A 17,162-nucleotide genomic window follows, 5' to 3' on the forward strand; every position below is an offset into this window, starting at 1 on the left:
CATGCATCCTTTTAACTGGATCCCAATAGTTTTGGTATGTTGTTTTTTCACCTGAATTCATCTTAACATATTTTCTAATTTTCCTTATGATTTTTTCTTTGACCCACTGGTTATTTAAGAGTGTACTGTTTAATTTTTACGTATTTATGAATTCACCAAATTTCTTTGCTATTTCTGTATAATTTTATTCTATCATGGTTAAAGAACTTTGTATGATTCTACTTATTTTAAATTTATTTATTCTAATTTTATGACCTTAGTATGTGGTCTATCCTAGAGAATGATTCATGTACATTTGAGAAAAATGTATATTTTGCTGTTGGTAGTGAAGTGCTATATAGATACCTGTTAAGTCTCTTTGTTTTATATTGTTGTTCAAGTCTTCTATTGTCTTGTTGGTATTCTTTCTCGGTATACTATCAATTGTTGAAAATGTGATACTGAAGTCTGCAATGATTATTTTTTTTAACGACATAAATCTTGTATTTCATTTTCCCTTTAAATTTTTTATTGTGGTAAAATACACATAAAATTTACTATCTTTACATTTTTAAGTGAAAAGTTCAGTGATACATTTATACTGTGCAGCCAATCACTACTGTCAATCTATAGAACACTTTTTCATCTTGCAAAACTGAAACTCTGGGGGCCCCTGGGTCACTCAGTCATTAAGCATCTGCCTTCAGCTCAGGTCATGATCCCAGGGTCCTGGAATCAAGCCCTGCATCGGGCTCGCTGCTCAGTGGGGAGTTTGCTTGTCCCTCTCCCTGTGCCCCTCTGCTCTGCTTGTGCTCTCTCTCTTTCAAATAAATAAATAAAATCTTAAATAAAAACACTGAAACTCTGGAGCCATTAAGCAATAATTCTCCATTCCTTCTTCCACCTACAATCTGGTAAGCTCTATTCAACTTTGTATCTCTAGGAATTATGCCTGACAAGTGTCACCTTTGCAGTAAAGGGCCTGCATCTCAGAAGGGCCCTGCCCATGTGGTTTGATGCTCTCCCATCAGGTCAGGAGATCATTAATAATTTTTTAACAGTTGCTCCACATTTTCATTCTGCCTTGGGCCCTGCATATTAGCTAGTGGTTTTATGTGAGAGGACAGGCTTAAAGGGGTAGGAACTCAAAGAACCCCTACCCTGGATTTTATTTTAAGTGTGATGGCCAGACATTGGAGCATATGAAGCCAGAGAGAGTTGTGGTCTGGTGTGTAGAGGCATGGTGGCTAAAAATAGCAACTCTGGAGTCAGATTGCCTGGGTTCAAACCTACTTTTGCTAACTTCCTAGTTATGTGATCTTGGATGATTTAATTTAAATTTCTGTAGTTCAGCGTCCTCAGGCATAAAATGGAAAATTGATACAACTTTTCTCACTGGTTGTGGTGAAGACTGGGTTAACATACATATGATGTGGAACACTGTAAGAACTGTGTGAGTATTTGCCATCATGATTAGGAGTACTGGCTGGCAGTATTTTCCTCGCATATGTTATAAGCATGTCACCAGGCATTTTGCCAGAGAGCAGTGAAAGAAGCAGTGAGTGAGTGGCAGGGGATGTGGTCAAATTTGAAGTAACCAGAGGCCAGATCTTGTAGAGCTTTGTGGTTCCTGGTGAGAAGTTTGTACTTTAAGTAATGGAAACGTTGAGGGTAAAGAGTCAAAATTTCTGATTTGCATTTTATTCCCTTAGATCCCATCTCTTTTATTAAAGATTTAGGCTACTATCTTGACTCAAAGTCCACTCAGAAAAAAATAAAACTAAGTTTTGGAATTTTTGCTGCTTCTTGAGGGATGCAAAATAGCATCTTTACTGAATTCAAGGCCAGCTGCACTTCCTAATCTTCTTTGAAGGCACAGAAGGGCCTGAGGCCAACATTATAATATATTCAAGAAATGGTCTAAGTTCAGGCTCCTTAATGACCTACCCACCAGCAAACTTGCTGGAAATTGTCACATTATAATTCCTTTCATAATCATCAATAATTTCCAATTTGTTACTCCACAGTCACTTCTCTGATAAGGGTGGAGGCAAACTTCTAGCTCCTATAATTTACTTCCCTCTCTCATCTCCTTTTCCTGATTATGTCTTCAGTTTGTTCCTCCTCTAAAATCTGTAGTTCCCTGCAATACCTAAAATCTATTGCCAAATATAAAAATCCTATATCCTGAAGGGGGAAATAAAGTCACAGTTCGAAACAGGTTACAATTCCATGAAAATAAAGAAATCAATAGCTTCCAGAAGGGACTTTGGCTGTGGAAATTGCATCAGAGTCATCATTCAAGGCAGTCAGTTAAGCAATTGCTATGGGAATAATTATTAGTACTATCAGCTATCAGTGACCATGTTCAGCATTTCAATATGTCCAAGCAGGAAGGTGAAACAAAGTCATTGCCTTGCCAACTTGGTGACATTGTCTGGCATATTCATTGCTGTATCAGAAGTAGACTAGAAATGGGGAGACAAGCAAGTTTGCTTCACTACTTGCTGAAAAGCTGCAGTATTTGAAAGGTGGTGGGACCTATTTTCTATTATAAAGAATTTGTAAGTGTAGTGCAAGGAAAAACCTTAGAATGGGGTGAGTTTGTATAACCAGGCTGATGTCAAAACAGGAAAATGGGACAACTCTGGAGTTTAAAAAAATAGAAATTACACAGGTGCCATGTCATACATACTTTGGTGGTTTTAAACTTTAGCTTGCATAGGCTTATCTTGAGTACAAATAAAACTTCAGACTTCTCAGCTCCACCACAAGAAAATCTGCTTCAAGTCTCCTAAAGCACTTCGTTGAGCACATTCATAATCCGATAAGATGATCTCCTATAAAAACTAGCTTTTTGCTAAAAGTCACCTGTCCTTGTTTCAAATTCTTTCATCTTTCTGTGTTGGAAATGTTATGTCTATTCTTTTTCTAGACTAAGTTTAGAGTTAAGCTTTTTATTTGTGGTCATTTTTTAGTACTTAGTTCTATCAGGGACTTTAGAGAAATTTGGGTGGGGAAGGGTAAGTGCCAGTGCTCAGAGCTCCATAAAATGTGAACACCGACACCACCCTTCTACTGTGTTGAGTGACTTATGCAAGACCAATAGACTGATTATCCGCCAAGTCACAGGCTATGGACTGGCCTGAGGATTTTTTTTTTTCTTTCAAGTTGTAGAGTAAGTCTCACTTCACTGTTCCTGACAGGGAGGCATTAAAGCCCTTTGAGAAAGTGCATTTTACATTTATTTATTCAACCAATGTCCATTGAACACTTACTCGTGCCAGATTCTGGGGATAAGGCAATGGAGAAAACAGATGAAGCCTTACTTTCCATTTTAAAAGTAGGAAACTGACAAAATATATGTAATATGATGTCATATAGTGGTGCAATTTATGCAGAGGAGACAGCAAGGCTAGGGGATAGACAGTGATGGCAGCAGTGTGGTGGGAAGAGTGGTACTTATGTTAGATAGGAAAATCAAGGATAATCCTTCTTTGAGTAGAGAGAATAGAACCGAGTAAGCTGAATATATATTTGGGAAAACAACATCCCAATCAGAGAAATTAGCAGGTACTAAGTACTCAGCAAGTTCAAGGCACAGCAAAGAGGCCGGTATGAATGGAGCCAAGTGAGCCACGGAGAGTGATGGAAAATGAAGCCAAAAGTGGGATGGGCCAGCACTGTAGGGCCTAGTAAGCCATAAGGGTGATGTTTTTTTAAATAGAATTCTCAGTGATATTGAAAACCATTGGATAGTTTTAAGGAATGACATGATGCAACTTTTTTTTTTTTTTTTTAAAGAATCAGTATGGACACTATTTGGTGACTAGATCATGGGGGCAAGGGTGATACAGAATGACAATTTTGAAAACTGTTAAGAGTAGTTCAGAGGTATAAAAACTTTATATTAAATGACTGTGTTGGTTGTAAGAATTTTAACTTTTCAAGGGGCTTTTAGGTCCACAGAGACCTTATCTCATTTACTCCCTCAAAAGAAATTTCAGGCACATCAGGAAGGAGTCTGTTCATATACTTTCCTTTAATAAAAGAGAGAATTGGAAAGAGGGAGGGTATAAGGAAGTCCACTAGGCTTTGAAGCTTTGAAGTGGGAATGAAGAAAGATTGAAGAGGAAAGTTGATGCTTCTATTTCCCAAATGAGAATAAAAATCTAATTTCAAAAAAGTAATGAATGTGCGTTGAATCATTTCCACCATAAAATCTGAAATGAGGCTTGGTTTTGATTAATGTTTTATTGGTTTTTTTTAAAGGCCCCAGCAAAACTAGTACTGGGCCTATGCAAGTTTAAAACTTGGAAAGCAAAAGACAATCTGGAATGCATATATTTTTCTTCTATAAAAAAATATCATTGGAGCATGTAAATATTCTATTCACATACCTACTCACTTAAATTTTAAACAGAACTGCCATGTGTCTCCTTGGATTATAGACTATGATATAAACATCTTATTAAAATTATTATTGTTGTAAGTTAGCGTAAATTACTTCTCATTTTTCCCCAGACATTATTCATTACCTATTAGGATAAATAATAAAAAAACAATCTAAAAAATAATTAACACCAGAAGGGTAAAGAAAATAATTATACACTTATAAAATTTTTAGGAAAAAAACAGAATCTCTTAATTAGTATTTTAGAGTCTCAACAGGAAACAGAAATTAGATGGTTTTAGGAGAAAAATGTGCGATGATATTATGTGAATAAAAGGAGAGGCAATTGATGCCACAATCCACAAATTTTAAAAGGATGATCATATCTTGAGTCATTCATCTAGCAGTATCTGGACAAATCTAATCTTTTTCTTTAGATAATCACAATTAGGAGAGTTTCTTTGAAAGTAAATCATATGTCCTGCTCAATACACACACACACACACACACACACACACACACACACACACACACACAGAATGAGAGAGAGAGAGTTGCCATATATGTGTCCAATTCCACACGCATAATAATTTTCCTTTTAGGCATTTGTGAATGTATTTATGTATGTGTACATGCCTTTTTTAATAGTATTATTTATTTATTATTTATTTCAGTGATACTTTATTTTATAGTCTAATTTATTTTTTTCAGAAGGTGATACTTTATTTTTTTAACCTTTAAAATAGGAATAGGTAGTGTATATTAAATGCTTACTATTTGTTCTATTTATGTGATCTCATTTAATATTTAGTGGAAATAGCTATTATTATTTTTTGGAAATAGCTATTATTATCATGAGTATGTCACCTCATTATTCCCAATTTACCAGTGAAGGCTCAGAAGCACACAGAGGTTAGTTAATTGCTTGAGTTCACACAGTTAATAAGCTGAACAAAGAATTTAATGCAGAAGTCTGACTCCAAAGTCTTTGCTTATAATCGTGTTGTACCAGTTCTAGTGTAGTTGTGTGCCCACACCCAAAGGTTTAGATTCAGGTATGTAGCAAAGTAACTTTTGGAAAAGCTGACCTGGAAGTAGTGTGTTTCAAGACGCAAAACGGAGACACGGTTTCGGGAAGGCTTCGGAGGGTTTCTTTAAAAAAATCTACCACCACCATCGTGCCTGCCTACCTCTTGGCCTGAGCCAAGCACATAGATCAACCTTCCGAGAGAATCAGTGAGTTTGCGTTGTTTGTGACTACCTGAGGGAGTAATAGGAGACCTTAAGTTCTATGATGTGTCAAAGAATAATAATTACCTACTAGGTCAGCTGGTGAAGTGGGAGTTCCCAGAAACTGTGCAGTAGGAGTCAATCAGACAAATCTATCTTCAGATTATCTGAGAAAAGAAAATTATACAAAATGTACCAGAATTTAAGGAAAAGCTAACTAACCTTGGCAGCTGCTCCAAGGAATAATCAGTATTTCATTCTGCAAGGTATAGCCGTGCATTTCACTGTATTTAACCCAAATTTCAAATAAAACACTTAGGGAACAAAGTAACTGGGTAACTCTTTTAGAAAAGAAAACAAAAAAGAAAACCTAAGCAAAGTATTTTCTCATAAACAAGTACTCGTTTTCAGACGCATCATGATTTTAAAGTAATCCATACCTGGAAATTTCTACAATTTCCTGTGGTTAAGAACATTCTCTCATTATCATTTGAGATACATGAACTACCTCTCTTTCCTTGATCTTATGACTTCATTCTTATTTCTCCAACCGTGTACCTTTGCTTCAGTATAGTCAAAGTGAATAGTGTAATTACTTACCTCATTTCCTCCAGATAAAAATACTTTGGTTACTATCAGGATAGTAATTAAAATGCCTTTGCGTCTCCATGCATACAAAATCATGCTTAAAGGAATTCCCCTTTTTAGAACATCCAGCAAATAACTCCAAGTATAATTTCCCAGTCTAGGTCTAACTGTAGACCAATCAATAGACATGAAGAGGTACACGAGCCGCAGCTGTGTCTATGAGGGACGGGGATGACTGCCTATATCTCATGGCTGATTGGAGATAATAATTTGTTGTGTCCGTTTGTGCAGCTTAACTTAGTATACTGTGTTCATTGCAATTGCACTGAAAGTTCACTTAACTACACATACACAGTTATGTACTGTGCTTTTAAAGTTCCTGTGTTAACCTGAAACTGTATGTTCCATTGTATATTAACTAACTGGAATTTAAATAAAAACTTGGAAAGAAAAAGAAAATACCTGTGTTAAAACAACATGAAAGATGTAAATAGGAATGAAATTAGGGCAGCAAAAGAAGGCATTCGACTGTTATATGCATATTTTGCTGAATTTATATCCAGGAGCACATGGATACAGACACGTACATGCATAGATAGGGAAGTAAACATATGAAGATATTCAGACGCTAAATCTGTGCATCCACCAATTAGAATGTTCAAAAATGCCAGAAAGCATACATGTGTATGGAAGCCGCTATAATGATTCTTGCCATGTGCATCTGCAAACAGGAGCATGAACAGAGGCATACGGTGCACATAGAGTGTATGAGAAGATACATGAACAATTGTTAGGTTTCAGTTAATAGATGCTATGTCCATAGATAAAACAAATGCATCCTAGAAATCTCTGAAATTTATTTGTGAACTCCAATACCAAAAGGAAAAAACACCTTTAAATGCGTACCCTGACACCCTCCTCCCCCCACCAAATAAAGTCACAATGAAAGAGGAAATGACAGACAGTGGGATTAGCACTGTAGAGAAGGAAGATTCGTCCTAGGCCTTCATTCAAAAAAAACCAGTCCATGTCTCCATTATGGGAAGCAAGAGGATAATTGTTTTCGGGGTTCCTATTTCCCTACCTTCTTTTCTCTTTGATCCTATCAGGGTGAAAATGCATACACACATCAAACACAAAAACAAGCTGCTCATTTTACAACCAGGAGGATAAAATGAGAGAAGGTGTATTCTTTGTCAAGTACGATCAAGAGTTCATTTCAGCAACTTGATGATGATCTAATTTACTTTTACCAACACACCTCTCTGGTCCTCAGTTCTATCTATTCAGAGGATGTTTATTCATCATATCTTTTTCAAATTCGCAAACATTAATTGCTCCAGTAGGCATTAAATTATGTACCTATATGCTGTGTAACAAATGGCCAGAAACCGATCTAGTAAATACATTCTATTTGATTTATGCCACATCTACTTAAGGAGGCTCTAGGTCAGGGGTTGGAAGAATAGATTTTAAAATATGCTCTTCATGACCTGCTCCTCTTACCCGTATTGTACTGTTCTTTTTCCACTGTGTTAGAGTCACCTCCGGTCATTCTCAGTGGCTTTCAGAAGCCAACTGACAGCAGCACATTTTATCATGTGGGCAACATGACCATTTCAAAGATATGGACGCTCTGCCAAGTGGACCCCAAGATTTACATACTTGACACATTATTCCAAGGAAAGTCTTGAGGAGCCGCTTTGAGGATTTCTGACGCAAAAATCTTTGAAGTTTTGGGATCAAGACTGAAGAAGTATAAAGGGGTAAAACAGAAATTTGCAGAGGAAAAAGCACCAACTTATCATTTTCAATGTGCTGCCAATTGAACAGGAACTTAGGGGTGTTCATCCTCTGCTCCATTCTGCTGCATCTTCTAAATTTGAGCTGAGACTGTCTGCTGAATATCTATCTCTTGACTTACTTTCACAAAGGGTGCTTTATCATGAAAAAGGAGTAAAGATAAGCAGAGTCAGAAAAAGGACCTGACCCACTATAGATTACTCTTTCTTCTTCTCACCCTTGGTAGAGATATTGCCTGTGAACGTATGCTCATTTGACAGTTAATCAAGTGCAGAGGTCAACTGCTTCTTCCAGGAGCCTCAAATAGAGCCTGATTTTCTAGGAACAAATATATTGCATTATATGACCTTCCCAAGATGTTACTGTGTCTGCAGGACATGAAGTGAAATGGTGTTCTCCAAGGAACTAAGGAATTTAGGAGCGGAGAATACAAAGAGGGGGAGAAGGGGGAAAACATACAATTACTTCACTTCTGATGCAGATGCTACCATGGGATTAGAGAAGTACTGCACAGACACCCTGATCAATCATTTTGCTCTCAAATGTATGGCTTTTCTGAGTGGGGGGAGGGGGAGAGAAGGGAAGGGAGAGGGAGGGAGGGAGGAAGAGAGAGAGAGAGATGCTACCCCAAGTATAAGGCTGAGAAACAAAATTTCTATTTTTTTATGGAAGAAAATAGAAGAAACCTCTTTGGAAGGATTCCGTGGAAGAAACCTACATTTATTTCATTGTCATCTATACCTAACAGACTCATATGTCTTCAGGGAACAGAAAGCAACAGAAATTTTCCCCTTTTGTTTTTTGAACAGCACCAACTCACGATTATCTGGTTATTTGAATTCAAGTATTCACTTTCAAATATTGTTAGCTAGTTATCTGTGAACACTATAAAAATTATTTTTTGAAGTTTGGGACACCCATGCAAAATAGTATATATTCATCAATCTTAGTTTAATATGATTTTCTCAGTGAAGACTTCACACAGACAAGATGCATTCACTCCCCCCACTGCCTTGTGGTATGTTGTCAAGAGAACCCTGTTTTGTTTTGTTTAGTTTTGTTTTTATAGCAGTTGTAGGGGCCAAGAGCTGGCTACCCCAAAATGTGCCACTTTGGCATATTGATGATTTTTTTTTAAAGTCACTTAAGAAATAGCCATGCAGAAAGAATTCTGTGACCCTCCCCACACTTTGTCTCCAGAAAACAGAAAATAAATCTCTCATGTGAAAGTTACTCTCCCTGTACCAGGAGGTAAAGATGTATCCTTATCACCAGAGACAGGAAATGCAGAGCCAAAAAGACTGTATGAACAACCCTTGTGACTTTTTACTAATTTACTATCCCAGCCCAAATTCTGTTTTCAAATGTCTTATCAACTGAAGCTCTCAATGTTGTTGTTTTTTGTTTGTTTGTTTGTTTGTTTTGTCGGGTCAATTCTTCACAGATTTGTTGCCTGTCTGTCTAAAAAGGATAAAACCTGCCTGCTTTGGTCATCTTTTTAGGTTTTAATTTCATGCCTGGGTCTCTAAGCACATGTAAGAAAACTTTTTTTTTTTTTTTCTCCCTGCGGTTAATCTGTCTCATGTCCATTTAATTCTTAAACCAAATGAAAGGCAAGAAGAAAAAAATTCTTCCTCTCCTATACAGTCATTCATTTAGCTGTGTGCCTCCTTCATTTGTGATGGCTCCCTCTCTAAACCGTAAGCTCCCTGAAGGCAGGACTCTGGCTTTTGCAGGAGAGGCAACATGGTTACTTAGCTCAGCACATGGATTCCAGCAACTCGTTGCCGCGTCTGTAACAAACCCCTTCCTCTTACCAGCTGCGCGATCTTGGGCAATTCGATTAGTATTTTTCTACATCGGTTTCCTCTGTGAGATAAGGATAACTGCGGTATCGGTCTCACATAAGAGAATATTTAATAATCTTTTAAAAAGCTCTATAAGAAGGGGCTGGAACATTAAGTGCAATAGGAGTGCTCACAATTACTCCTTTCGCCAGTGCTATTTTGGACAGACAGTGGAATGGCAGACACAGGGATATTTTTTGAATAGCTGAATGACTGGCTGACTGAAGGAACACATGGGGAGAAGGGATCGTAGAGATTACTGTAGTCAGTGATTTTTCAAATCACATTAAACTTGGACTTTCTTTCTTCATTAAAAGTATTTGCAACAACGTGGATGGAGCTAGAGGGTATTATGCTCAGTGAAATAAGTCAATCAGAGAAAGACAAGTATCATATGATCTCACTGATATGTGGAATCGGAGAAACAAGACAGAGGATCATAGGGAAAAATGAAACAAGATGAAACCAGAGAGGGAGATTAATCTCAGGAAACAAACTGAGGGTTGCTGGAGTGGAGGGGGTGGGAGAGATGGGGTGGCTGGGTGATGGACACTGGGAAGGGTATGTGCTATGGTGAGTGCTGTGAATTGTGTAAGACTGATGAATCACAGACCTGTACCCCTGAAACAAATAATACATTATATGTTAATTTAAAAAAAAACTCTCTTAAAAAATTAACTTCACACACACCAAATAAATACAGTATAAATGGCCAAAAAAAAAAAGTATATTTAGGGTGTGTAAGCCCAACAAATCAATTATATGAAAGAATAGATACTCTAGTTGAAGGTGAGGGTTTGTGGAGTCCAGAGCCCCATCTTTTAGATGTGCATTTACCTCCTGAGCAGCCTTGGGAGCTGAGTCTGCTAAAGGACTAGGAGAGCAGATACAACTGCAGAATGGTGCAGAATGCACAGGAAAATCTCTGATTTAAGTCCAACAGTTTACGGCGCAAGAAGTTAGAAACTTAAATACTAAATGAAATCAAGTGGCCCGTGTAAACCCAGGCGAACGTCAAAGCTAGATTCCAACTAAAGACACACACATGCCAGGTGAATTGTGGCTATTACATTGAGCAGCATTCCAAAATTCATCCAGAAATGCCACGTCTCTTCTGCTTAAAGTCACAGGCACAAGCCCATGGATAAATCTCTCAAAGAAAAAAAAAAGCAAGAAAAAATAGCTTAGAAACAAAACAAAAAACCCAAACTAAAACATTTTGTGTATTTTCTCTTCCTAAAAGACTACATCTTATGACTGATTGCTGATCACACTAGAATATGCTCGCTTCTGCTTCTTTTTTTCTTCCCTTGCTGCTTCAGGTTCTGAATTAATTCATTCAACAAATATTTGAGCACCTTCTATGAGGTAGCTATCTCTGAGCACTTGAAACTCATTTGCAAACAAAAATACAAAAATCTCTGATACCATGGAACTCTATTAAAATAAACAAAATGAAAAAAAAACCACACCCCTAAATAAAATGAAAGATTTCTGAGCCATTGGCAAAAAGAGGTTGAAGATACTTCCAGGGTGACATTTCAAAAAAAGTCCTTAGCTCTTGATACATATAAGCAAGTACTATTTTTAATGTCAATATTTGCTTTTTCAATTAGTTGATGTAGGAGGATATACATTGTAGTCTTGGTAACAAATCTTTATTGAGGAAAAATAGGCCATCTTTCAGTAACTTTTATTCTTCATCATTGACCATTAATATTATATAACATAATCCAACAAATAGTTCGGGGAAATTTAAGACTGTACACGTAACTAAGAAAATGTCCCCTAAATAAACAAGTCTATGTGTTCATAACTCTCTAGGTCTGGCTGGCTCACCTTACTCTATGGCATCAGTAATCATTTCAGCCTCTGTGGCAATTAGTGCTACTTACAGTACCTGAGCTATAAAAATAAGATTCCATTAGAGCAAAGTTCACAGATATTGTTTTAATCCAGCTATCCACATTATAATCTAAAACAGTAAATGTCTGCTTCTCACATAACTGTTTTGGACTTGTAATTCAGTATATTTTACGAAACAGAATTGTGTCTGAAATAGCATTATAATGCTAAATATCTGCTTAAAGAATAATAAAAAAATTTAGCCATCTAGTATATTCAGTATTCAGAGATTTAAGATCACACAGAAAACCACATCTAGAGGAGTTACTGAATGAGTCACTTTTCTTCTGAGCATGTTGGCATTGGATAGACAGTCAGCATTCAGGTCTTACACATTTTAGGCACTCATCCAATTTACATATAATGTAATGCATATAAAAGGAAAAACAAAGTCCAAAACAAATTCCTGACTTAGAATGGATATATAGCATTGATTAGTATTTTAAAATAACTAGAGAAATATGTTTTTGTTAGTTTCATTAGTACCTATATTTAAACAAGTTTATTCCATTGGAAAGTATGTTTGTTTCTCAATAGGAGTCAATTTATATTATGCAAATCTTAAGTAATTTTTACTGCTTACCATTATAGGCACATAATAGAATCATACTACCAGTTAATATTTTCTTCCACATGAGATTAGTTAGGCTATGAATGTTAACTCCTCGAAAACAACATCAATTTATCTAGCTGTTGATTAAAAGAAATAATAAGCGACAGCATCTCTTTTATGGACAAAGCTGCACATGTAAGTAAAGCATTTTAAACATTTTGGATGCTATTTTAAAGCAATTAAAGGATTGAGAAAAATAAAATGCATTCATTAAAGTCACATAACATACTAAAAAAAAAGGAATTCTGTGCTTGACTATTAAAAGGAACTTCCATAATACTTTTCTTAAAAATATTTATAAAGCACTTCTGCTATGATTCTTTTTTGTTTTGAAACAAATAATGCAATGCATAAACCACAGTAAACTCTGCAGGATGCATAATGCTATCTATTGTTAAAGAAAAATCTATACATTATACTTATGTAAATCCCACTTGATCATGCCAGTAATTAAGAGAAACACACTGATTATTGTCACATATTAGAGATATAGAGCATAGGAAAAATAATTTACAAATAAAACTGTTCAAATTTGATTAATATTAAGCCATCTTATAAAAGTTTCAGAAAATATCAGCTTGATTCTCTTTTTATTAGTTCCAAAGGTGCCTCAAAACATGTGCTAAGGTGAAACGATGATTAACTTTCCACAGGGTCGATGGAGGGAAGTTGGAGCACAGGGAGAGTGTGGGGAAGTGAAACTAAATTAAAACTAAATTAGCAGCTCTCCTTTTATAATCATTGGAGATGGTCAGGGTTTTGGGGGACAGTGGGGAAATTATAAGGAATAGAACTCCGAAACTAGCAATATTAGAGCTGAGGAGTCAGGGGAACTTTGGACCTTGATTTTTTTCTTCTATCCTGGTCACTTCATCTGAAACCTCTAAGGACCATCTATAAAATAAATTCTCTTTTTTCTTGGATAGCCTGCAGTCTAAAAAAAAATACTGATAAATGACGCTGAATTACTGCACAAGCATAACTGCTACATGGTTATATCACAATAATACTTATACTATTTATGATAGTCTGCCATTTCTCCAAACCACTAAATTTCTTGGAATATGTCATTGTGATCAAAGGTGTGCCATTATATATCAGAATTTAAGTTCATCTATTGATTAAAGATTTCCTCATTCCTTCCTTCCCTTCTTCCCTCCTTTCCTTTCTTAAATTAACAATATCTCCTTAGATAGCCTGCCAGGATACAGTGCTCCAAATATATTAACTGTGGTTTGGCAGATCCATTCTATAAAACCAACTGTTTTATATGCTTTGTGCATTTGCAAAATGGGTCTAGCCAGTAGAAGTGAATATATTCAGTGCAGACAACTTAACTGGATCATTTAACCCATTAATTTGAGTCTTTAAGTCTGATGCTATACCAGTCTTATCAATTGGACAATTATTCACGTATCAATTCCTGTTGCTTGTGAGCTACACTCAGATTATTCAGGAGTGCATTTATTTGATTAGTATATTCCTACGTAGAGACCCAACTTCAGCGATGATCACAGCTGTTGACTTGTTTTAATAATACATTTGTTTTCAAAATATACAAATCTGGGTTTATTGGTTCTACATGGCTGTTTTACTTTCATCAAATCCCCATTTTAAAATGTGTATTATCTGCTCACATATTTCTGTTTTGCAACCCTCTTGTCATCTCACATTCCACTACCCAATTTCACACACAAAAAAATCTTGCCAAGCATTTCAAAGAACTCAATTCCTAACTTGGAGTAATTCCAGCAGACAACCATAGGGATGTGTCTATAGAATGCCAAAAAAGATCTTATCAATTGTGTCAGAAATATAGTCATTCATCCACATATTTTGTCTACATCATACCAAACATGTTTAATGAATTCTGTTAATTGACTAAAAACCAGACAGATTTGCCTTGACATTATTTAGACATGGTTCCAAATAATAAAAAGAATGGCAATAAACACCCTCAAATAATATATTCAGACTGACACAGATTCTAACCTTAAAGTGACTCCCATTGGCCAACGTGGAACAGAATCTTTATGATATGGTTGAAATTTGGATTCTAAAAATGCCAAGGATCCACAAAATTTTTATCATCCTCCAGCTGATTTCAAAACTAGATCACAGAAGTACTAGATACCCAATGAACCAGAAGAATTAAATGTTGTTCACTGCATTTGAGTTCAAAACTGACCAATTTATGCTGGGCAATTTACTGATGACAATGACTATTTATGACTGTGGATATCCATTTTAATTAGGTTATTGCTTAAGGATCATAATTGGCCTGGAATCTTCTGGAAAATTTGTAGACTATATAAAGTTACAGAAAATTGTGAAAAAGTTGCATGCTTTAAAAACTTAGTATTTCCATCAAGCTTGTGGTTGAAAAAGAGTATGAAGACAATCATAAGTGGATGTTTTTAACACAGTTTCTTGATAGTTACAGTATTTTTTCTTCTCTAGTTGCCCTCCCTTCAAAGTTGGTCAATTGTTTTTCCGGGTTTTTTTTCACTTCACATTCAGTACAAGGAGGCATTTGCAATTTCTGTCAAACAATACAGAAAAGACAATTAGAATAGTTAAAATAAATATATGTTTAAGGTAAAAATTAAAATCTTAAAAACAGTAATATAAATTTTTATATCTCAACAAATACAGAAAATGAATGCTAGACCAAAATAAAATAAATGTAAATGTGTTAATACTTCTATTTCATGGAAGTACATAAAATATTATTTATAAATGGTGGATATTTCAAAAACTATTTTGAGAAGACTTTAGCTAAACCATTCAACTCTGATTAATCTAACCTAAAAGTTTGGAAATGTTGTGTTAAGTGAAATGATCCCTAAGAATTGCTATGATAGAATATTTTTGGTCAAATATAGAACAGTACAGAAGGAAGTTCAGAATTAAGTTCCTGAATTGTGTTTGTTGTTTGTTTTTGTTGGGGATATGTACTTCTTTCTATCTCCTCTGTTTCCCCAAATGCTCTTTTTTATTTTTTTTGTTCCATAAGGAATAGATGTATGTTTTTTGTTATCCATTTATTTTTGTTTTGTTTCTTGGTTGTGTGTGTGTGTGTGTGGGTGGGGGGGATGTACCTCCCTCACCCTTGTTCTGAGGACCTCAGATGATTGAACCAAAAACTTAGTGGCTGGCACAGTGGTCATGGAAAGTCCAGAGGCACTAGGGGAAGGAAGTATCTTGTATCAGTCAATACAACATCCCTGCTTCAGCTAGAGAAAAATCACTGGACCCAAAGGATTCAAGTTCTTTCTGACAAAATCAAAACAAACAAACAAATAAAATACCTTTGGGGCAGTCACTGGCTCTTTAGTGGTATTGATTAGGGGAATGTTTTTGTGCTTTGTTGAGCAGGTCCTGCCATCTTGTAAAACCTGCAAATGAAAATAGATCATTGTAGTTAAATTAAATGAAGGAGGGGATAGAAAAATTCCCTTGAATTCTTCCCACTGAGAAACTTCCTTCACTTTGATGCAAGCTGAAAGGGCAAACTAGGGACAAAATAAAATCATCACATCCTGAGTGGGAGCCAAAGGAGAGATCAAACACTCACAGGTGGTTTGGGGATCTTAGTGGTGCCTATGAAAACCAGCTACTACAACAAAATTCCATTCCAATGGAAAGTTCTTTCTTTGCAAAAGCAGTTCAACTGAAGTAAAGAATTATAAAACTACTGTATCTGTGATGCATCTGGACTCTTAAGACTTAAATATGTCAGTGGTCCCTACAGGGGCAGGAAGATCAATATTGCAAGCCCCAAAGCAATTTAAACAGTATAATCATCAATCTGTCTAGCAAAAACTCATCGGTACCTTAAAAAAGATTACATTTTTGGAAAATAAGATCTTATATTTTACTAACCAGGAATTCTCATCTTTATTAGCTTCAACAGTTTTGAAGAATTGCTGGCAGTGTATTCCAATTGGGCTTCATTTCCATCTTAACCAAGGTTAAAATATTGACCTTCCCTTCCTTCCCTTTCTCCCATGCTCTCTCCTTCTCTCTCTCCCTCCTTTTCTTTCTTCCTTCCTTGTCTGCTTCTCTTCTCTTCTCCCTTTCCATACTGTCTCTCATTCTACCTCCCTCCCTTTTTTCCTTCCTCTTTATTTTTTTAAAGATTTTATTCATTTATTTGAGAGAGAGAGAGCAACGAGAGAGTGAGAGAGAGAGAGCAAGTGGGGTGAGGGGCAGGGGGAGAAGCAGACTTTCTGCTGAGCAGGGAGCCCAATGCGGGGCTCGATCCCAGGACTCTTGGATCCTGACCTGAGCCGAAGGCAGACGCCTAACTGACTGAGCTACCCAGGCGTCCCTTCTTCCTCTTTATTTTAAAAACATTTTCAAAGTAACTACAAAAACCGCTTATTGTAAGAATATGCTTCTTTTTTGGGGGGAGTGATTTCTTCTAATCCTTCCCATGTGCACAACAGAGCCTAGGAGTCTAAGAGTCCATGGCCACTGGGTAGCTCTGAACTTAAACAAGTCCGTTTGTTTCCTTGGGATCTTACGGCGGGGAGGAGACCTACGTTGCCTTCAAATCCCAACATCCTATAAATTCTACAAGTAGATGACAACTAGAAAGGTTCTATAGGAGACTTAACCTAGTCCAATTCAGATTTTAGAGCAAAGTTATTTTTATATGCTTCCTATTCTCACACTGTATTGCTCTTAATTGAATACACACTATGCTCCTTTACCATTCCATGCCTATATGTATGCCAGCCACCTCACCTTCACCAAAGTCTCTCTTCATTGTGACATCCTGACAACCAGCTACTCATTC

General features: G+C 36.3%; 1 protein-coding gene across 2 annotated transcripts in view; it reads right to left on the reverse strand.

Moving 5' to 3' along the window:
• Positions 1-11,472: 11,472 nt before the first annotated feature.
• LUZP2 (leucine zipper protein 2) overlaps positions 11,473-17,162 on the reverse strand; it is a 462,949-nt gene continuing 457,259 nt past the window's right edge. For both annotated transcript variants that reach the window (XM_078058292.1, XM_078058291.1), the window contains exons 11-12: positions 15,670-15,756; positions 11,473-14,900 (exon numbers count right to left, since the gene is read on the reverse strand). In XM_078058292.1, coding sequence (XP_077914418.1) covers positions 14,796-14,900; positions 15,670-15,756 — 192 coding nt within the window. In that variant the 3' untranslated portion in view covers positions 11,473-14,795. The remainder of the gene's footprint in view (positions 14,901-15,669; positions 15,757-17,162) is intronic.

Source organism: Halichoerus grypus, chromosome 11, assembly GCF_964656455.1.
Source record: "Halichoerus grypus chromosome 11, mHalGry1.hap1.1, whole genome shotgun sequence".
In the NCBI taxonomy this organism is placed as follows: Eukaryota; Metazoa; Chordata; class Mammalia; order Carnivora; family Phocidae; genus Halichoerus; species Halichoerus grypus.